Source organism: Clupea harengus, chromosome 6, assembly GCF_900700415.2.
Source record: "Clupea harengus chromosome 6, Ch_v2.0.2, whole genome shotgun sequence".
In the NCBI taxonomy this organism is placed as follows: Eukaryota; Metazoa; Chordata; class Actinopteri; order Clupeiformes; family Clupeidae; genus Clupea; species Clupea harengus.
This window is the reverse complement of record NC_045157.1, coordinates 4,856,564-4,873,829: the sequence shown is the minus strand read 5'-3', so window position 1 is coordinate 4,873,829 and position 17,266 is coordinate 4,856,564. Positions and strand designations below refer to the sequence as shown.

At 42.8% G+C, this 17,266-nt stretch overlaps 1 protein-coding gene across 2 annotated transcripts in view; it reads left to right on the top strand.

The window, feature by feature from the left end:
* Window positions 1-3,414: 3,414 nt before the first annotated feature.
* Window positions 3,415-17,266, top strand: part of rab28 (RAB28, member RAS oncogene family) — a 35,199-nt gene continuing 21,347 nt past the window's right edge. Inside the window, exons 1-4 of one of the 2 annotated variants that reach the window (XM_031568806.2) lie at window positions 3,415-3,837; window positions 9,941-10,037; window positions 13,262-13,350; window positions 15,376-15,505. In XM_031568806.2, coding sequence (XP_031424666.1) covers window positions 3,763-3,837; window positions 9,941-10,037; window positions 13,262-13,350; window positions 15,376-15,505 — 391 coding nt within the window. In that variant the 5' untranslated portion in view covers window positions 3,415-3,762. The remainder of the gene's footprint in view (window positions 3,838-9,940; window positions 10,038-13,261; window positions 13,351-15,375; window positions 15,506-17,266) is intronic. The other variant, XM_012820572.3, reaches the window with a different exon arrangement.

Sequence of the window (17,266 nt, the reverse complement as noted above, 5' to 3'; positions counted from 1 at the left end):
AACACAGAAGGATGGCTGCAGCTTTAGTAAATTATGAAACATTTGTCTTCATATATACACTGAATTATCATGGTCTATCGTGAAACAGAACTTCCAATGTAGCCTGTGCACTTTTGTGTGATTTAAAGTCTAGGTCTGCTGGGTCAACACTCAGAGGTGAACTCGGAAGTGGTCTAATATTCGCAGCTAATAATTCAAAACAAGTGTGCCTGCACGCGCTCTCCTGGAGAATTGCTTTATTCATTTAGTAATGGGTGGTTGTTGTGTTTAACATTATGAAAATAACTGTGATTTCCCTCTAACTTTGGTTTTCCCCTTCATTTCCTTTATAATTTTTCACAGAGAAGACGTTGAGAAAGTTGACTAATCGTAATACTGTGTCATACTGGAGTGTTTGTATAGGCTATATAATATAGGACAGAATAGACCAAATTAACTGACTGAAACAAACAAAGAACGATATATGCAACACAGACAACACTTTGAGTCTAAACTACAATTAACACGATATTAAATTAAGTTTTTAAAATAGTTTGTCATCAGTTATTTGGGGTTGTTGGTTAATCAAATTGTAAAATAGTTCAGAAGTTCGAGTTTCTAAGTCGATAAAGTAAAAGTGGTCAGACATAATTGCGTATGTCTGTATGCGACCCCTACGAACAAATGAAAAGTGTTACTTGGATCCGTGATGGGTTTCTGTAGGCCTGTTCAACAAGTACCTAGACAAAAGCAGTATTTAAAATCCACTTTAAAAAACAATTACATTTGGTTAGAGTCTGGTAGCCTCGGTCAATCCAGCCAGCGTTTTGTTTATGATGGAGGATATGGCCTATTCCGCAAAATGATTGAACAATTGAAAGTGGAATACAAATGTTGAACATAAATGTTGTCTCATTTTAGATTAGGCCTTACACCTGCACAACTGCATTTCTTTTTACAATATAACCAAATATGCGTCTTCACATCGTTAATAATAACGTCTCGAATCATGCGTTGAACTGTTAAAAATATTTCATAATCCATAGACTAACGAATATTCACAACCGCAAAATCCTCACTTTCCATAACAATGTCCAATCTCAGTTTTATAAATAAAATAACGGAATTTTCTATTGGGCTGTAGCATATTTTGAGGGTTCAGCTATTGAGAACTGAAATTGCCATTAAATAATACTCCCATCTTTGAATTATTTGGTTTCATTGTTTGCTTTTTTGAAATGTGGTGGTGTGTTCACAAATGGGAAAAAGGCATCTTTGGTTTGTCTTTGTCTTAATGAATGCAGACCTAAGTGCAATTTAAGTCTTTTTTTTGTTTTGGTCAAATATATGCTACACCAGGCCATGTGTGTCATTTTGAAATCGACTATGCTTTAAAAATGGTGTCCATTGGGTTAAATGTGTACCATAATGTAAGGATAGGTAATTTCAGGTATGTGGGAACAAAACACAACAGTTCAGTACAATTTTCTCCACATTACATTATGCAGCCAGATCAATCTTTCAAATGTGGTGGAAAAACCTTCCGCCAAGTGAATAGGTCTGCTTTTCACACCAGACCTCTGTCATTGACAAATGTTACATTTATTATTTCCATATATGGAAGTAAAAATAATCCTTGCATGCAGTATTTTACTAAATCTATAGTACATTAGCCCATTTTTATACATTAAAGTAATGTTCCAACGACTAGGCTTTGTAATGCCATAGGACACTATATATACCTCAACACTAACGGAAGAAAACCAAACCAAACCATCAACCAACATCTGCACATGGTCCTATTTATCATGATTAGCAAGACAGTATCCATACATCCTTTAATGCAAACCCATAAAAACATGCATAATTTGAATTGGTGGATTTCTTACCTGATCGTTCCTGCTATAAAGTTGCCAGAACTGTACCCAAGGTGTGGAGCATGGTGTTATTGCTGTGTTACTTGTACAGGTTTCACACCAAATGTTTATAGTGGTTGTCGTACACACTTTGATCATATTGCGGGAGTGGCTGTACAAAGACTAAAAATCAAAGACATGGCTGTCCTAGTGTCACCTTTAGTAAAGTAGCCTATTTGACATCACAAAACCTAAAACTTGATTTGAATACATGTTAAATTGAAATAGTTGTGTTAATGTGTGTTGTTACTATTTAATTATTCCTTTCTTGTGCCCTAGAGTAGAAATCAATGTGGTAAAATGAATGACGGAAAGTTATTGAGAGGACTGAAACCTGATGCACATGTTTTTACTCCCTTAATATGCATACATGTGTGTGTGTGTGTGTGAGTTCATGTGTAAGTGGGAATGTGCAAATGCACAATGGACTGTGGTAGAAACTGTCATATACTATATTTTCATGGTCTTTATTCAATTGTTCTGGTATTAAAATGTACCTGGTTAGTACAGAGAGTATTTGTATTCTCTTTGTAAAGATACCCGTTTGTGAAACATCACACATGGCTCGCACAGTGGTCCTCTTTTTATTTTATTTTTCAGTCAGTGCCTCAGGATGTTAAAGGACCAATTTCACCCTGCAGTCACCTCCACTTTGCTTTGACAGGTCCAGGTGCAAATTCCTGTCCTGTGGAAGCCAAACGGTTATACTATTCTATTCTGTTAACCAGGCAGGGAAAAGCAAACGTTCTTAGTTTGAGCTGGTTCCATATAGCAGTCGACCTGCTGTCCAGTATATGCTACATGAATGAATATGCAACATTAGTCAAAAAATACAAGTAGGTTCAACTACACTGAGAATATATTAGGTGAGGTGCTGTAAGTAGCCTAGTTTTTGTCGTCAAAAAATTAAATTCCACTGGACTTGAAACAACTCTGACGGCATGATAAATCAATATTCAATACTTCTTTAAATTGTCAAAAATGTATAAAAGATGCACCCTAAAACAAAGTACCCGCATGCACAGAACACAAAGGAACTATTAATCTTCGTGTATAACCTATACGTCATCATTATAAATCTGGATTTTTCCACATCAAAATCCACTGACTGCACCGATACATTGCTCTTACAATTTGTTGTGCCAAGGTTGTAGCCCAATGAAAACGCTGTGTACGTTTAAATAGAAATACACAAGCACTATTACTTATTCATTAAGCCATAGGTTTACAACCTCAAGGACTAAATCAATGCACTTCACTGACTACAACAGTGCCCTGTAGACTTATGAAGCAGCGCAACATATTCAACACGACATAGCACCCTATAGTGCAGGATTTGTTCAGGTTACAAACGTAGGCTGCAAATTAGATGCCAACAATAGCTGAGCAAATCAGAAATAATTAACAACACAGGTGTCCACTCCAGACACAAATAAATCCATAAAACATAGACACACGCGCTCTCTAAGCAAAACGCCCCCTAACCTTTAACCCCACTGTGTCTTAGCGACGGGGACGCGTCATTGAGACTGGTCCATCTGCCTGCCCATTGTAAAAACATTTGGATGATTTTGCCCCATATATTTATCAATCACAGAGTTGACGTATATTCGAACATACTTCCAAGTTACACTCGTCAACCATCTAAGAAACGACACATTTTCCATCAAGAGAGAAGAGACATTGTTTCGTGTAGATTCCTTAACAGTGGTACAAGCCTGGCTGTAGCTAAGCAGTGAATATGGCGTCCGGTTGCTTAGCGCTGGTTCAATCTGATTAGCCGTGTTGCTGCATAGACAAACCATCGGAACAGTTGTTGCTCACTCTAGTTTCAGGAATACATTTTTAACTGCATATTTCTGTTAACATGTCGGACTCCGAAGAAGAGAGTCAAGATCGACAGCTAAAAATTGTGGTAATCGGGGACGGAGCGTCTGGAAAGGTAGGGTGATTTTCAGATTTGAGGATGATGGTTTAGCTAGCTGGGTCCCTAGCTTGCATAGCTGAATTGCTAACGTCAGCTTGCTAACCTTATCAAGTTAACATTAACAGCTAGCCAACTTTGCAGGCCATCGTTGTCTATTTATTTACCTGCTTTAGTTTGTTAAATACCAGAAGGGAAATGTATAGGAAAATACTCATTCTTGATTAAAGTCGTTGCTTACTAAGCGTTCATCCTGAACTAAGAACATACCAACTTGTAAAATAGCGTTTGATGCATGTTTTTTAGCTTGCCGTTTCGCTATCAAAGCAACTCATTTCAGATATCTACATAACTTGAATGCTAACTAGCATTAAAAGTAACACCGAACGATAAGAAGCGAATAACTTTAAACAAAGATAGATAGTACTGTCGGCTCTGGCGTCTGTTATTTCATGGACGTTTAGGTCCCAGACTTGCTGACATTATGTTAGCTTTCTTAGGTCGTAATCTGCAGAAGCAAAGTAACAGTATAAACCAGATTGCAATTACAATCGTCCGAACATTTGTATGTCAAAATGACACCTTGTATGACTGTATTAACCCATTTCTATTTATTAGTGTTCTTGATTGAAAGTCATGGTAATGTCAACGTTAGGTAGGCTATTTGCTGAATGGGGTCTCCACAACACCAGAACAGCTTACTCGGCTAATTTGGTATATGCTGTACCTCCGTTGACAGGACGACATCCTTGCATCTCACTTTTGATGCTTAAGCAGTGAGAGGCTTCACATGTGATGTTATGCACGGGGACATTTGTAGCTAAGTAAATGCCCTCGGGATACCACTACCTGGTCCATAGTTACATTTCATACCTGTTGTCACTCACTCTCACTCACACACTTACTAACTCACTCACTCACTAACACTCTCACTCTCACTCTCACTCATACACTCACACACTCAAACGCATCAGTCTTAAATGAATAAGAGACTATATACCTTTGGCAGGCCAGTTCTATGTTGTGATGCAGAAGTGTCATCACTCTTCCCCCCATGCACGCACACACGCACATACGTACGCACGCACGCCCACACACTCCTACAACACAAATTAATGCATATGGAAAGCTTGTAGGAGCTGTATGCATAACACTACAGGCTGCATTTATGCTTATTCAGAATTGTTCCTTTAATATACAACATTGGGGTCTCAAATAATGAAAAGAATCAAGTCATACTGTGGTCATAAAGTTACCCAAGCGCTTAATCTGTTATATTTTTCCTGACGCTTCATAGAAATATGCATATCTATTTAAAGCATTGGTGTAAGGTGAAAAGATTGTGAGAATACAGGCCTGTGTTATTAAGCCTCCTTGCCTGCGTTTGGATAGATCCAAATGTAGACATTGCTGATCGTGTGACGGATGAATTTTCTTAGCCAACTTTTCAACTTTTTGTTGATTTATCTCTAAATGGGCATCTCAGTGATTGATGAGGGGGATTAAGTTAATGTATTTTGAAGGGATATTTATATAGGCCTATGCCATTTCTAAGGTAATACTGTGTGTTTAATTCTGGCGTGAATCCTTTCTTGAGTAACTGCCTTCTAAACCTATTAATTGTACCTGGCCTCTAATCCATGTTGCATGGACGGATTTTCCTCTAGGCTTTGCAGTTGTTGTAGGATAGTATTCATCTGGGATAAAGACAGGATAGCCTAAAGGTAATCTTAAGGGCAGGCATTTTAAACATTAGTGTGCAACACTGGGTGAATATTGTGCACTGGTGGTCTGACCTATGGTTTATCAGATCTTTTCCTTAGTATTCGGCCATTAATGAGCAGAGGGATTTCTTAGTACTATTTTGTAATATTTTGTAAGCAAGTAATACATACTGCCTGTTTGACATATGTCAGAGTAGGATGCTGGGGTATAGCTTGAAACATAGCTGTAATGTCGGCTGTTAGCCCAATGATTTCATAATTCTTAAGAATACACCCTTTCTTAACATAGTCTGTATTATGAATTGTGCATTATTGTGTGGTGTGCTTTATTCCTATGGAACAATTTCAGCGTTCTTATGTTCATCAGATTTTTTGAACATACATTTTTATTTTTATTTCAAAGGGCTTATTATTTTGGGAATTTCTGATAAAGCTTGATAATATGGCTAATATGTCCAGATGAGAGCAGATTTGCCGTCATGGACACAAAAAACTCTGGCATTTTGTAGCTATGGCATTTACCCCTTTTTTAAAAATGTTTTTGTATTATTTTCTTTTCTTGTCATGCATTTTCTACCATTTGTCCACTTCGTAGAGTCGCAGGGCTTGACAGGGAGGCTGTGGCCCCGATGCTGCGTCTTTGTGTATGAAACAGTAGGAGCCAGTCTTCAGTCCCCTGTAATGGGCCTGACCCCCAGCCAGAGAGCACACACTCTTTTAACGAAGCATGCACCAATAAGGCTCCGTATGAAATGAAACATGCCTCAATATGCTCCCGTTAAAAAGCCCACAGTATGATCTCCGTGTGCTCTAAATGATATGTTCTCCCATAGACTACCTAGTAAATTCCATGGCAACGGCAGTTGCCGAGTACGTCAGCGTTAATGGCAGCGTACCACGGAACCGCGGGTGAGGTATGTTGACTGTTGTGGCATTGCACGGGCTGCCTTTCTCATTAGAACCTTTCTGGAGTGACCTTCGAGGTATTCGCATAATTACAACCCATTATAATTCTTATGACATTGTTTATACGCTTAGAAGAGAGCGTTTTGCAAGAGCTTCCTCAGTCTAAGGTCGCATTAAACAGCTTGAGATTCATGTCAATATTTTCATGCTCTTTGAGAGTGGAAAGAGGAGTATCACTAAATACTGTCAGTGCCTGTTAGCTCTAGGCCCAATGGTTCTCTTCCTCTTTTTAACCACAGCTTTGAATCAAAGTGGCTGTGCTGTATGGTATTTTAATATTAAGCATTTAAGTATTTTACTTAAGCAACTGATAGCAGTTGGGCTTAGTAATCTAAATGTGTGATCTAAATGGGTGTAATTTGATTAAGCTAAATAAACTCGGGAGTTGTGTATTGAGTTTGGTGGTGCTGCTGCTGAGGGATTTTAGAGTTTTGCTTCTAGGTTAGTTCTAGAGCTTGTTTTTAAATCCCACAGCAAAAGCAGGAAGAGCCGTTTTCGGGGGTATTCCACTGCGTCCATCAAAACCGACTAAGCCCTATCTCTAGTGAGCCATGTTTAGCAAAGCAGACAGGGTTGTCATGGCAATGCAGAGCTCTTTCCCTTTGAATGGCTCTCGATCCCCCCTTATGATCGAGTGTGAACACACTGCATCTATCTGAAGAGCTTTTTGACTTGTGCAACACTGCTTGTGCTTTCACTAAGACGGCCAGGCCGTACACTGAAGGAAGCAAAAATGAGTGCATTCAACATAAGAAATGTCATTCTTACCCCCACTCCCTCTTTTCCTTCCACACACACACACACACACACACACACACACACACACACACACACACACACACACACACACACACACACACACACACACACACACACACACACACACAGATGTGCTCAGTCCGTCTCTGACACAGTACATTAACACTCCCTCCCCCCCGATCTTTCTCCACTGCTACCAGGTGTCAGCTCAGCAGTCTGAATACTTTACCTGCTTGTCTGTGCCGGACCGGGGGAGAGGAGGGGGGGGGGGGGGGGGACTACCCCCCATTCTGAACAGTCCCTGTGACTGACAACTTGTCTGCCATTTCCCCCCTTATTAATGTGAATTTGCTCAGCAAATTGCAATGGGATCGGTTTTTCTTGGCCCGTGTCGCAGGCCCTAATCCTGCCTGTGGTTGTCCATTTAGAGAGTGGCAGCACTAGTTTATGAAAGGCTGTCCACTATGCCAAGTGGAAGCCTTCAAAACTATATCTCCTTTCAGGTGAGGAATATGGAGCGCAGGCTGTGCCGGTCCGGTCCGAGAGACGCAAATACAGAACTGTGCTGCCAAACTGCAGAGTTTTTTTTAGCTGTCATTTGTCTGTGAATGTAGGTAGGTTGTTGTGAAGTATTACAAGAAATTAAAAACTTTTAAAAAGCCTTAAAGGCTATGACAATTAGCCCCAGATGGTGGGCAGTGATGATATCTGTAATCCCTGAGAGTAAATGTAGTGAAAGTTTTAGACTGCACGGTGGCCTGCTCCAGGGAAAGCAACTACTTCTAAAATGTGAAACATGAATGCTGATTTCCACCAGTGTTCCTCTTCTGTGATTGGGCTATTTTAGTTTTTCTTTCAATGTTTATAGTTTGGTGTGGATTATAATGATGCGAAACAACCATGTTAATTAAATGCATCACCACCGTCTCTAGTAAGTGATTGTTCGCAGGCCTTTTGGTGCCTGGGAGAAGCGTGTGCTGTTTGTCTTCCTGCTCTCAATTTGCCTGCTTGGCCTCGGACACGAAAACAGCTGGTTTGTTTTTCGTGTCCCCTGCAGTCCTCACTTTGCCGCCTCCTTTTTCGCCGGTGACCCCAAGTCGAGAGCAAGCCTTGGATTACGCCAGCGTTTACATGCCCTGCTTCCAGTTGTGTGCTGAAAAGAGAGAGAGAGAGAGAGAGAGAGAGAGAGAGAGAGAGAGAGAGAGAGATGACTACGAGAAGGCAAGAGGGAAAGCCAAGCTACTGGAACGCCAAGACAAATGCTTCTCTCTGCCAGCGCGAGCATGTGGAATAGATTTTTGCTGTCCGGGCGAGTTACCCTGGCGTTGTTAAAAATTGTTTGGGCTACCAAGATGGCCACACCTCTCCCTGTTGCGTCAGTGACCTCTAGTGATTTTGCTTTTGCAGCCCTGTCCGTCATGTCGCTCATTCTTCATCGGCGCTGATGTCTGGCCGTGCAGGCCTGTGTATTTTCTAGTGAGCGTCCAGTGAGCATTTGTTCAGATGAACATTCTGGTGTTTATCAAGTCAGGAAATACTATTTTGTTACACTTCTGGTGTCTCTCTGAAGGGGGAAAATCGTTCAAAGAAGTGTCCGTTTAATTTCCAACTACATTCCTTTCCCTGTGGTTGTGGCAGTTGATTTGAATGAAATTATGTGGTATTTAATGGAAGTATTGTCTGTCTTTTCTTCCTCGCTCTCGCTCACAGAGGCGTTGAAGTGAACATTACCTGCCACTAGATGATACCAGTTTTGAGTTTTTTCTCCGTAGCTGCATAACATGATTTTTCTGGTTGCGCGGGCAGACCCGGTGTGTCAGTTTTTCTCGGTGTTTATGCAAGCGCACCATTCTAAAGTTAGCTATTAGACATGCAACACTTCATTTTTCTCTCTCCCTCATCCATCAAAGTGAATTAAACTTGGCACATCAACCCAATACGGCCAATTCCCACGGACCTTGGAATATGAAATGTCTTCTTTTTTTTTTTTTTTTTTAAACTCTCTTCGGTGGAGGAAAAACACATAGACAGCGTCACACACTTTTGTAATGTGTGGCAATTACTGAGGTGGGAGCCTGTCTGACCACCTGCTTTTCTAATTGCTGGGGGGGGCATATTTAGCCCCCGCTGTCCATGTCATTTTCCGGAAAATGTCACAGATGCGGGACTCAACCTCCCACCCAGTGATCTCCACTGTCCCGGCAAACTCCCCGAACAATTTAAACAAACTTACGGGAGACGCCTTCCCTTTTCTCTCACTGTCAGTCAGAAGCGACTGTTGGAGCTTCAGCAGTCTCACAGCACACCTACTCCCCCAGCATTAGACACGGCCGTGAGACTTGCGAGAATGATAACACTTGCCGTTGCATATAGACTGTTAATTGCGGAACACAGATCTGATTAATAAGTGTGACGATATTTGGTTACTTTTTATGCACAGCTCCCAGTTCCAAACCTCGTGTAACAAAACGTCAGTAGGCTTTCTCTCTGGATTGCTTGATATATCACACTGCCAATCAGTATAGACGCACTGAGGAACATTCAGTTGATCTGGAAGGTTGTAGTGTTGACTGTAACTGGCCAGGTTGTGTTTCAATCTCTCTCTCTCTCTCTCTCTCTCTCTCTCTCTCTCTCTCTCTCTCTCTCTCTCTGTGTCTGTCTCCCCTCCTTAGACATCTCTGGCCACCAGGTTTGCACAGGAGGCCTTTGGGAAACAGTACAAACAAACGATAGGCCTGGACTTCTTTCTGAAGAGAATAACCCTGCCAGGTGAGAACACCCCCACACCCCCACACCCCTCTGTGTTTTTCAGCACATGCACTCGCACTCCTTATGCACTCCTTAAAACACACACATAGGTATGATACCGTGCTGTCTAATGTATCCTCCACACATCATAGTGCTTAGTGCTTGTTGCCCCCCCCCCCCCCCCACACACACACACCCCTACACCCCTGAGTATTTTGTAATTTAATTTAGTTATGGCTAGAAGGATCATCAGAAATGCAATAACCCACCTCTATTATATTATATATTTTATTTTATTGAAAATATCAATAATTAAATTTGTATTCATAAGAAAAATAGAAGTTTATATATATGCAGTCTTGCTTCAGGTTTATTTCCTTTTGACTGTGCTTGTGCTGTGTGTGTACTCTGAGTGAATCGGATGTTTACCCTCCTCACCTCTGAGTTTGGACATGCTAAAGATGTTTTGTTGAAGGTCGCTAAAAGCTTTTTCTCCCCTCCTTCTCTGGCTTTTTTAACTCTCTCTGGCTGCCTCTGTGGTGTTTGCCGTGCCGGCCAAACGGAGGATGATTGTGTGTGTGTGTGTGTGTGTGTGTGTGTGTGTGTGTGTGTGTGTGTGTGCGCCTCTGTCTCGGTGGCTCCTTATTGTGGAGTGTCTGCCTCCACTCACTTTTATTCCCTCGGAGCGCTCTTCTCTCCAGAATAAACACCTTCCATTTTTTTTTTTTTTTTTCCATCCCTCTGAAGGCAAAGGCCTGCTCCTGCCCAATGGGCCAAAACCGTGGAGATACCCTGCAGTATAAACACACACACACACACACACACACACACACACACACACAGCATTACATTCTTACTGTCGCCTCTTCTAACCAACCCTTCCGACTTGTTTTCAACCGATAGTTGTTTTGGACCGCATAAAACCCGCAGCTTTTTTTTGTTTGTTTTCAAAGCTTTTGTAAATAAGTCTGTCCTGTGATGCTCCTTAGAGTTGCACTGTAAAATAAATGCTTCTTTTAATCCAAATTCTATCTTTAAATCCTTTCTTTCGACCAGCAGACCCTGTTTGTGTGAAATTAAGATAAAATACTTTTAACTTGACGCTGACGTGAGACTTCATTAGTATAATTCCTTCAGCGCAAGTGTATTTAGTGATGTAAGTGATACAAGCATCAGTTGAGTGTTTGCGACATTCGGACAGTATTTAATTAGGGGCATTTAGATCATTTAAATAATTTAAAATGACACAGAGCGGGAAATTGCAGTTGTTAGACCATTTGGTTAAAATTACATTGTTAGGAAAGTGGTTGATACTTATGGCTTTAATTCAACTGGAAAATTGGGTCAGGAGATTGCAAACTACACTCTCCAGGGAATGTGCATGGCACACAAACAACAACAACAACAACAAAAAGAAAACTATAATTCTAAATTGAAATTAGCATGATGTTCACACATTTATTATCTTTCATTTTCTAACATTTCATCATTATCTTTTATTGCAACAAATACTTTATCCGTGTTTTGTAGATCGCATGACTCGCTAGATGCCTTAGTTATGAAGGACCCAAATTTCCCCCGATCTGAATAATAATAATACATAATACTACTCCGCCATTTTGTCCTGCTGATGACCTGTTCTTTATGTGTGCTGTAGAGGCAGCATGAGATGAATTCCGACCATCCGCTGTCATGGAAATCGTCTGACATAATCGCATTTAAAACATAATTTACTAATTACTAATAATTGTCCTGACGTCTTTTTCAGAAACTTCTTGAAGCCTGTTTCATTTGGGTATTTGTGCTGACAGTCTTGGAGCACAGTAGTAATATTGAAAGCCCTGGCTATTTTTTGACAATTGAAAAACAAACACGCATGGAAAGGCAGAGACATAGGAAATAGGCTTTAACCTCAAAGATGGAAAGGAAAAAAAAATTGGCATGTAAGGTTGACGAGGAGCATTTACCTTCTACAGATTGAGTTGTTGAAAAAATAAAACATGGTATATAGGCCTATCAATTCATACAAATACTTTCATGCACTAAAAATTATGAAGACGTGTGTGTGTGTGTGTGTGTGTGTGTGTGTGTGTGTGTGTGTGTGTGTGTGTGTGTGTGTGTGTGTGTGTGTGTGTGTGTGTGTGTGTGTGTGTGTGTGTGTGTGTGTGTGTGTGTGTGTGTGCCCACACACACGTGAAAGATTCATGTTAGGCTCCTTAGCAGGCTTGTGAATGTAGCTTTACATGGCCTGTGTATAGTCTAGGTGTAGTCAGTGTGAACCTTTGGATTTCCTCCCTTGGTTAAGTGCGAGTGTCGGGCTCTGCCTGACCATCCGTGTCCGACCGCGTTTAAAACCCGAATCCCCACCACCCCCTCAGACAGGACTCCTCCGCGCTCAACCAGTGGGCTTTTTAAACAGCTCTTGTCACTTTTAGAAATTAAAACAAAAAATTCTATCACTTTTTCAAGAGAGGGGAAAATAGTATTTAAAAATAGTAATAACGACTTTCCCTCTCTCTCTCCTTCTTGCTCTCTCCTTCTCTCTCTCTCTCTCACTCCTTCCCTCTCTCTCTCCTTCTTGCTCTTCCTCAAATAAGGAATGGAGCTGTTTTTCCTGTCCCCCTGCCCCGTGCCTCTTATTTTGTGCTTAATTATGCCTATTTTTCTTAACACCACATATATTTCCTCTCACTCTCTCTGCCCTGGCATGGCTCAGCACAATGCAAACAGCAGTCACCAGGCTAAGAAGTGTGTGTGTGTGGGGGGGGGGGGGGGAGGGGGTTGGTGGGGGTGCGAAGTGGAACTATGTGAATGTGCAGAGTTGGAGGATAGCATACCTGCTGTGTTCTTCCCCGTCAGTCCCCCCCCCCCCCCCCCCCCCCCCCCCCCCCCCGCTGAATATTCTTGGATGCCGCTCTCGGAGTGGCGGCCCTGCTGGGAGAAAGGAAACAGTCGGACTGAAAGATTGAGTTTTGATTTATTGTTTCCAATCTCCGCTGACGAGAGGCGCACGCTTAAGCGGGGGTAAAAAGCTCTGTGTCCTCCTCTTCCTGACGTCTGAGGCAAACGCAGTCTGTGCTCTTCACTGCCAGCGAGCCGAGCTGAGCTGAGCTGAGCTGAAGGCTGAACCACGACAGGGGAAATCACCTTTGAATGCCTCAACAGAAGTAAGAGCCCAACATCTGTGTCTGCCTGCCCTCGTCTGTCTGTGTTTAACAGGCGTCCTCTCTCTTGTCTCCACACAGGCAATCTCAATGTCACACTGCAGGTGTGGGACATCGGCGGACAGACGATCGGAGGGAAAATGCTGGATAAGTACATCTATGGCGCTCAGGTATCAGTGGCTGTTCACACACACACACACACACACACACACACACACACACACACACACACACACAGGCAGCGCTCTCCCAAACATACACACTGGCACTCGAGATGTGTGGTCCACTCTTGTTTATTTACCATTATTTTTCCTCAAGCTCTGAGCATTCTGTGACTGCTTTACAATCTAGCAGTGTTTCCCCAGCAAGCTTGGGGGTTAACAAGCTTCAGTAATAATATTAGTGCACAGGCCTGATTCCAAGTTTATAGGCTAGCTGTTAATGCAGCTTATGTATGAGGGGTGGTCAAACACTCAGTGTGTCAATATATCTCTCCCCCTCCACCAATCTCTCTCTCCCTCCCTCTAACTCTTGAATCACTCGTTCAGTGTGCCATTCTCTCTCTCTTGCTCTCTCCCTCTCTCACACACACACACACACACACTCTCTCTTTCTGTCTCAGTCTTCCTCTTCCTTACTTTAATATACCTGTCTCAGCTTCTCTCAATCTGCCCTTCTCTTTATTTGTCTCAATTCATCACTCTTTCCCTTGGTTCTCTCCTTTCCTGCCATCTTCCTGTTTTCATTTGCGCAGCTAGCAGAGTGGTCTTTTCAGCCTGAGAGCAGTCTCTCCTCTCATCAGTCAAACAGTCCCACAGCTCGCTCTGTTAAGCTACTGATACTCACCTAATTTATGTGCAGCTCTGTCAGCTCTACCTCTGTGTGTGTGGGTGTGTGTGTGTGTGTGTGTGTGTGTGTGTGTGTGTCTGTGTGTGTGTGTGTGTGTGTGTGTGTGTGTGTGTGTGTGTGTCTCTCTCTGTGTGTGTGTGTGTCTCTCTGTGTGTGTGTGTGTGTGTGTGTGTGTGTGTGTTTCCTGTACGTGTGTATTTGCTGGAGGTGTATGTGCGTGTGTCTCTCTCTCTGTGTGTGTGTGTGTGTGTTTCCTGTACGTGTATTTGTTTGCTGGAGGTGTGTGTGTGTGTGTGTGGGGTGCCAAGGGTATTCTCTGCCACTCAGGCAGTGTGTGTGTGTGTGTGTGTGTGTGTGTGTGGGGTGCCAAGGGTGTTCTCTGCCACACAGGCAGTGTGTGTGTGTGTGTGTGTGTGTGTGTGTGTGTGTGTGTGTGTGTGTGTGTGTGTGTGTGTGTGTGTGTGTGTGTGGGGTGCCAAGGGTATTCTCTGCCACTCAGGCAGTGTGTGTGTGTGTGTGTGTGTGTGCCACTCAGGCAGTGTGTGTTCAGGGTAGCGGAATCTTCTGGCTGTTCGGACACTAGTGCCCCCTGCTGCCTGCTCTCACTGGCAAGGCACTGCGTCACGTCACGTCACCCAAACATCCCTCTTTGACACACACATGCCTCTTTGACACACACACATCCCTCTTTGACACACACACATCCCTCTTTGACACACACACATGCCTCTTTGACACACACACATCCCTCTTTGACACACACATGCCCTCCCCTTTCAGTAAACACAATAAGAAGGGACAGGACTAGAGCTGAAATGAAGCCCAGGAAGCAGACACACTGACTCAAATCCTATAGGGTAGGCTGCTCTGGAGAAGGCATCCCGTGAAATGGATCCATAATGTATATTTGTGAATGTGTTCAAATCCCAGCCATTGTAAAACGATTATTCTATCAGTGTCCATCAAGATGTCTGTAAAGGCTGAATTATTAGTAAAGCGTGTATAGAGGTTAATAAATGGATAAATGTGATTAGAAATGTGATCATAAATGTGATCATAAATGGATAAATGGGATCATAAATGTGATTATAAATGGATAATTGTGGTCATCTTGGCACGTGTGTGTATAGAAGTTAATAAATGTGAATGTGATCATAAATGTGATCATAAATGCATAAATGTGAATGTCATCATAAATGCACACATGTGATTATAAATGGATAATTGTGATCATAAATGCATACATGTGATCATGAATGCATACATGTGATCATAAATGTGATCATAAATGTGATCATAAATGTGATCATCTCGGCACGTGTGTGTCTCTGTCTGCTCTCTGCCAGGGTGTGCTGCTGGTGTATGACATCACCAACTACCAGAGCTTTGAGAACCTGGAGGACTGGTACGGCATGGTGAAGAAGGTCAACGAAGAGGCCGAGGTGCAGCCGATCGTGGCGCTGGTGGGGAATAAAAGTGAGTCGGACCCCCGCTGCTCCTGTGGCATAGCTGGTAGCGCAAAGTGCTAACCACACTAAGATCATGGCGTTTGATACCTTGTGAACATGTATACACAGTATGAATATATATATTTAAATGTATATGACTTGCTAAGTTCTCCAAACGCCCTTTTGCTTGCCCTTGAGAGACATGAGGGAGGCCCAGCCCTCATGGTCAAAAAATGCTTGTAAGGGATCCAGAGTTTTCCCACCAAATACTGCACTTAGTTGAAGTGCATTCATACACTTTAATTAGAAACTTCCATTGTGCTTTCCCCATGTCCCTCCCCAGGCGGAGTCTCTTGAGTGACAGCTGGCATCCATAGACACTACAGTCACTAAAGTGTTGACACAAGCAGTGCAAGTAGCCAGGGATACTCTGGAGATTTGGCCAATGCACTCATTGTTGCATGTATTACACTGGGTAGCGCTCTTGTCTAGCCATAAACAGGCGCCCAGAGTGGTCTAGGATGTTCTCCCAGTTTATATGAGCTTCTCCTAATGGCCTGAATCAGAGTTGGAGCGTTTGTTTAGAGCTTTTGGGCAACAACTGTGTCCGTGTGTTAACATACCTTTGCAGTGTGTGGGTTTTTAAAAGCTGTCGGCGTGGTGTGTGAGAGTGGGCTCCGCGCAGGCCCTGCTAGTGCGTTCCCTGATGTGAGACGGAGATATGGCGCTTGATTCATGAGAAGCCAGCACCTTGGCAACGCTGCGCCCAAACAGAGGGGCTGTAAAAATCAGCTGTCGCGTGGGAGTGATGATTTAACATCCTTAGTATGGGTGGGGGTGTGTAAGTGTGCGTGTGTGTGAGAGAGAGAGACCCACACAAACACACACACACACACACACACACACGCATTTAGCATCTCTTATCTCCCTCGTTCTCTTGGCTCTGTCTGACCGCGGCCTGGCCAGCTATGCATCAGCAGTCTGAGGCCAGAGGAGAAGCAGACTCCTCTTCTCTCTCTCTCTCTTCCTCCCTCCCTCCTTCCCTCCCTCTCTCACCCTGCCGTCACAATAAAGACTAATAATGGCCACTCCCTTCGGTCAGCCAGCCTGCCAGAAGAACGGGGCAACTGGGAGGATCCCATCCCTTCCCACCGCCCCTGAACCCCCCCTTTACCCAGAGAGCATCTCAGCAGACTGGGTGTGCCCCCCTCCCTATGGTCTCTGAACGCTTCCTGGATGGATGCCGACAGCAGTCAGGGGTTACTCAGAGTCTCTTAAAATAATAAATAAATAAATATAAATAAATAAACAGATCTCTGTCTGTGTAGTGAGAGTAATATAGACCTTTGTTCTAATTTATTTGAAAAACCTTCCCCCCAACTAATATAGATTTTTCCAAGGGATTTGGTGTCTCCTCTATATCATGGTGCCCATTTAGGCCCTTTATGCAATTTATCTTCTTTAATGTGTTGTTTTCTTGATTACAGTAAGTCTTGTCTATTTAATTACACTTAGATGTTTTTATTAACTTTCTTTTACGTATCCTTGGTGTCAGTCACTTCCTTATGTGGACACCAGAAAAGACTCTGAGTTTTAGTCCGTATGAAAGTCTCCTCCTCATCGTCATGTGTCAGAGAGGCCGAGCCATTGTGATGGACAGGCGATGGTCGTGCCGGCTTTGGGAACGGCACGTCTGTGTTTTATTTGTGCTTGCGACTCCCACCCAGATCACCCCACTAGGAGCAATCCATTATCTGCTGCGGCTTCTTAAATTCCCAGCGCTCTCTCC